This window comes from Neltuma alba, unplaced genomic scaffold (assembly GCF_004799145.2).
Source record: "Neltuma alba isolate B1F8T4 unplaced genomic scaffold, ASM479914v2 tig00006256_pilon, whole genome shotgun sequence".
In the NCBI taxonomy this organism is placed as follows: Eukaryota; Viridiplantae; Streptophyta; class Magnoliopsida; order Fabales; family Fabaceae; genus Neltuma; species Neltuma alba.
This window is the reverse complement of record NW_021634405.1, coordinates 21720-26015: the sequence shown is the minus strand read 5'-3', so window position 1 is coordinate 26015 and position 4296 is coordinate 21720. Positions and strand designations below refer to the sequence as shown.

At 33.4% G+C, this 4296-nt stretch overlaps 1 protein-coding gene across 1 annotated transcript; it reads left to right on the top strand.

Moving 5' to 3' along the window:
* Positions 1–1767: 1767 nt before the first annotated feature.
* LOC114749979 (zinc finger BED domain-containing protein RICESLEEPER 2-like) lies at positions 1768–3870 on the top strand. Its single transcript, XM_028938529.1, has 3 exons — positions 1768–1996; positions 2240–2357; positions 2745–3870. Exons 1-3 carry the CDS (start codon positions 1768–1770, stop codon positions 3868–3870), a joined length of 1473 nt encoding a protein of 490 aa, XP_028794362.1.
* The last annotated feature ends 426 nt before the right edge of the window (positions 3871–4296 follow it).

Below are 4296 nucleotides of genomic sequence, written 5' to 3'. Positions count from 1 at the left end.
CAAAAAAATAGTGTTTTGCAACCGTTGCAAATAACCACAACTAAATCATGCATTTTGTAGCAGTTTTGCAAAAACCGCTACTAGTGTTTGACTACAAGGATAGTGTTAGTAGCAGTTTCTTCAAAACCACAACAAAATTATGACACGCAAGCTTCGCGTTATGTGATAGGAACAGTTGTAGTGGAATTTTGTACTAGTTTAAGAAAAAAACACTACTAAGAAAAGTACCACGCACATTTGTAGTGGTCCTAAGTGAACCACTGCAAATTTCCAAAACCTTTACAAGAATTCTAAAAATACCGCTGCAAATTTTAAAAAAGTTTACAGTGATTCTGTCTAAAAATGTCATGCATTTGCAATAAAAATGTTTCTTAAAACCGCTACAAATACTACAAACATAAATCATTTTTAAAAAAAACATGTGCAGCGGTTATGTCAAGAATCGCTACAAATGTTCTCATTTGCAGCCGTTTTAGGAAGACTACTACAAATGTAGTAACAGGTCAATCAAAATAGTTTTTTAATAAAATATTACATTCGCAATAGTCTTGCGAAGAACCACTCCAAATGCAAATAATTTGCAACAATTTTTTTAAAAAAAAAACCAGTGCAAATTTTTTTGCAGTGGTTTTTGAACTGCTGTTAATCTTATATACTTATTATAAATACCCTCTCCCCTACTTTTCATTTGCTCTTTTCCTTTCTCATTGATGATTCCTCCCTCTCTTTTGCTACATCGATTTATTAGTGATAAAGAATATAAAAATTTTATTATATAATCTTGCTTCTTGCTTTCATTCATTTTTATACTTATATATTCTTTTAATTTTTGTATCTCTCTTGTGGATTCTTACCACAAGACAAGATATAGGGGTGTTCAATTATGTCCCATCCGGTGTCCCGTCCCTGTCCCAGTCATTTTGGGACAGGACAGTCCTGTCCCGAAAATTTTCGGGACGGGACAAAAGCGGGACGGGACAAAATTGACTCTAGATGAGACGGAACGTGGGACAGGAGTGTCCCGTCCCTATCCCGTCCTGAATTATTATCTTTTTTATATTTTATAAATTTACTTAAATTATTATATTAATAATATTATAATAATATAATTTTTATGATTTTATTTTTATCTTCAAAAGAAAGTATAGAAGCAACCTAAATCCCTAATTAATCAATTTCATAGCATTAGCGCTGCCGCATGAAACCATGATATGAAAACATAGGCGGAGAAGTTTTCCTGGTCATTTTGAAGTTGTATTGAGCAATGGAATTATACTGATTCCTGGTTTTCTTGCATTGTTTTCCCGAAAAAGCTTCAATTGTAAGTGATCTCACTCGCTCCCTCCCTCGCTCATTTTTCGCAGTGAACTTGCTTTGTTTTTTCCTTTACCATTCCTTAGGACGTTCAAATAAAGGTATCAAAAACTTCACAACACTATTCCGTTCTGGATATATTGTATACCCTATGTTGTTTTCTGTATTTTATATCTTTCAAATGAAAAGTTGGTGTTTGATCTTAGTTTTTTTCATATCATGGTTTTCTCTGTTTTGCTGACTATGCGTACTCTTAGAGGCTTAATAACTCTCTACTATGAATATTATTTTAATTAAAATAATGTTTGTTGTTTTGTTCCCTTATGGTGAGTGGTCCTTGAACTTTTAATTTAAAAACTTGAATAGCATCATTCTTTTTTATTTTGTTGATTTTGTTGGCAGGACTAGTATTTAACTTTTAAAAGGTCCTGTGTCTTTACATTGTAAAGAACAATGGCCTCTACACAAACACTTAGAGAAAGCATACAAAAAACTGAAGCAGATCCCCAAACTCAAATTGCATCAGTACCTGTTACTAAAGAGGAAAAAGACACAAATGTGACAAATAATGTGGGAGAAAAAGAAGAAGAAGAAGAAGGATCAAGAAAGAGACGTAGATCTTTTGTTTGGGAGCATTTTGAAAGGCCTACTTTAGACTCAAAAGGGGAACTCCGAGCAAAATGTAAGTATTGCTCAAAAACAATTGCTTGTAGCCCTACATATGGTACAAATGGATTGCTAAAACATGTAAATAGGTGTCCAAGAAATCCGAATAGAGCTAACAAATTCAAGCAATCTTTGTTATCGAGTTCTTGCATAGGAACCACTAATACTTTGACTCATCATTTATTTAATCGAGAATGATGTAGAACAGCTCTTGCAAAATTTTTGATATTGGATGAAATGCCTTTTCTAATTGTTGAAGGTGAGGGTTTTAAAGGGCTACTGAGTGAATTAGAACCTCGCTTTCATATCCCCTCACGAGCAACAATTACTAGGGATTGCTTGAAGTTGTACCTTCAAGAAGCAACAAATTTGAGAAGGTATTTTAAAAGAACAAAAGTCCGTGTTTCCCTCGCTACAGATACTTAGACTTCTAATCAGAATTCTAACTACATGTGCTTGACTGCTCATTGGATTGATGAAGATTGGACATACCAAAAGCGAATATTGAATTTTTGAGTAGTTGAAAACCATAAGGGTGATACAATTGCAGCAGAAATTGAGAAATGCTTGTTATTTTAGAGTATTGATAAAGTTTTTACCATCACTGTTGATAATGCTTCTTCAAACGATACTGCAGTAGCAAAATTGAAAGATGTTCTAAAACATTGGAATGGTTTAGTATGTGATGGGGACTTCTTGCACTTATGGTGTTGTGCACATATTTTGAACTTGGTTGTTTCTGATGGTGTAAAGAATATGCATAGGTGTATTGAAAGCATTCGAAATGCTGTTAAGTATGTACGAAGTTCTCCTGCAAGGTTTTGTAAATTCAAACAGCTTATGGAGAAAATGAAAATTGACTCACAGAGTTTACTTACCATGGATTGTCCAACTAGGTGGAATTCAACTTACATGATGTTGGAGCGTGCTATTAAATTCAGCAGTGTTTTTGAAAGGATGGAGAAAGAAGATATAGATTACACAACCAATTTCTTAGAAAAAAAATTAATTGGTCCTCCTGATGCTTTGGATTGGAAAGATGCAAAAGATTTTGTTTTGTTCTTGCAAGAATTTTATCATATCACTTTACAATTTTCAGGATCACTTTTTGTTACCTCAAATTTATGCTTCCAACAAATAGTTGATGTGTTTGTTATGCTAAATACAAGTGCAAATGATCCTAGTTCTTTAGTGGCTGACATGGCTAAGAGTATGCAGAGCAAGTATAATAAGTATTGGGGAAGGTTAGAAAATCTTAATCCTCTATTAGTGATAGCAGTTGTGCTTGACCCTAGGTACAAAATGAAATATTTGAAATATACTTTTGAGGATATATTTTGTGATGCTGCACAACAAGAAGCCATGGCCAAAAAAGTCTCAAAAGTCTTGTATCGTTTGTATGATCATTATTCAAATAGGCTTGACACATCAACTAGTCAAACTCAGAGTCAAGCACAAACAAGTGTTAATAATGCTTCTTCGACTCAAACATGTAGAACCTTGTTAGGTTCCAGGTCTTCATTGCAACGATTCCTTGCTGACAATGACACTGAGATTTTGGCAGATAAATATGTAGAGGTGGACAAGTATCTTCAAGCTGAGCTAGCTGAAGCACGTGATCTTGACTTTGATATTTTGGGATGGTGGAAAGTGAATGGCTTTAAGTACAAGGTCCTTTCATTGATTTCATGTGATGTGTTAGCCATGCCTGTCTCTACTGTTTCTTCAGAATATGCATTTAGTACAGGTGGTCGTATCATTGATGAATTCAGAAGTTCGCTCTCATCAAAGATGGCTGAGGCACTAATTTGCGCACAAAATTGGCTATCTCCATCAATAGTAAAACTAAAAGGACTTGATGCTGATAATTTTAACGACACGATGTCATAGTACAAGGTAATATCTATTCATTGTTTTATTTAATTCCCATTTTGTTCATATTTGTTAATTTACTGGTAATATTTTTTTTGTCCTTGTGTTTCTTTTTTGTAGAAGAATCAGCAGCTTCAAATCTCTTAGATGAAGAGGAAGGATCAAAGAACTAGAAAATGTTGAATTGTCTATTGCACATTCATGTTGTTTGCTACATTGATTAAGTTATTTTATTTTGGACTTAATTGTTATAGTTTGTTGAAACCCGTAGTTGGTAGCTATAATTGTTACTTTGGTGGAAGCTCGTAGCTAATAATTGTTTCTTTGATTATGTTATTTACAAGTTTTTCTATAAGAGTTTTATGATATTTTTTAGTGGTCATTTTGAGTTTATTTAGTTTTTTATCTTTTAAGATTACTAGAAACTTTTTTTTGTTATTAATT

Excerpts from the sequence above, each read along its gene's own strand:
- LOC114749979 (XM_028938529.1), top strand. The coding sequence starts at position 1,768 with ATGGCCTCTACACAAACACTTAGAGAAAGCATACAAAAAACTGAAGCA. Across the intron at positions 1,997-2,239 it reads AGGGGAACTCCGAGCAAAAT|GTGAGGGTTTTAAAGGGCTA; the intron begins GTAAGTATTGCT and ends TAATTGTTGAAG. Across the intron at positions 2,358-2,744 it reads GAAGCAACAAATTTGAGAAG|GTGTATTGAAAGCATTCGAA; the intron begins GTATTTTAAAAG and ends GAATATGCATAG.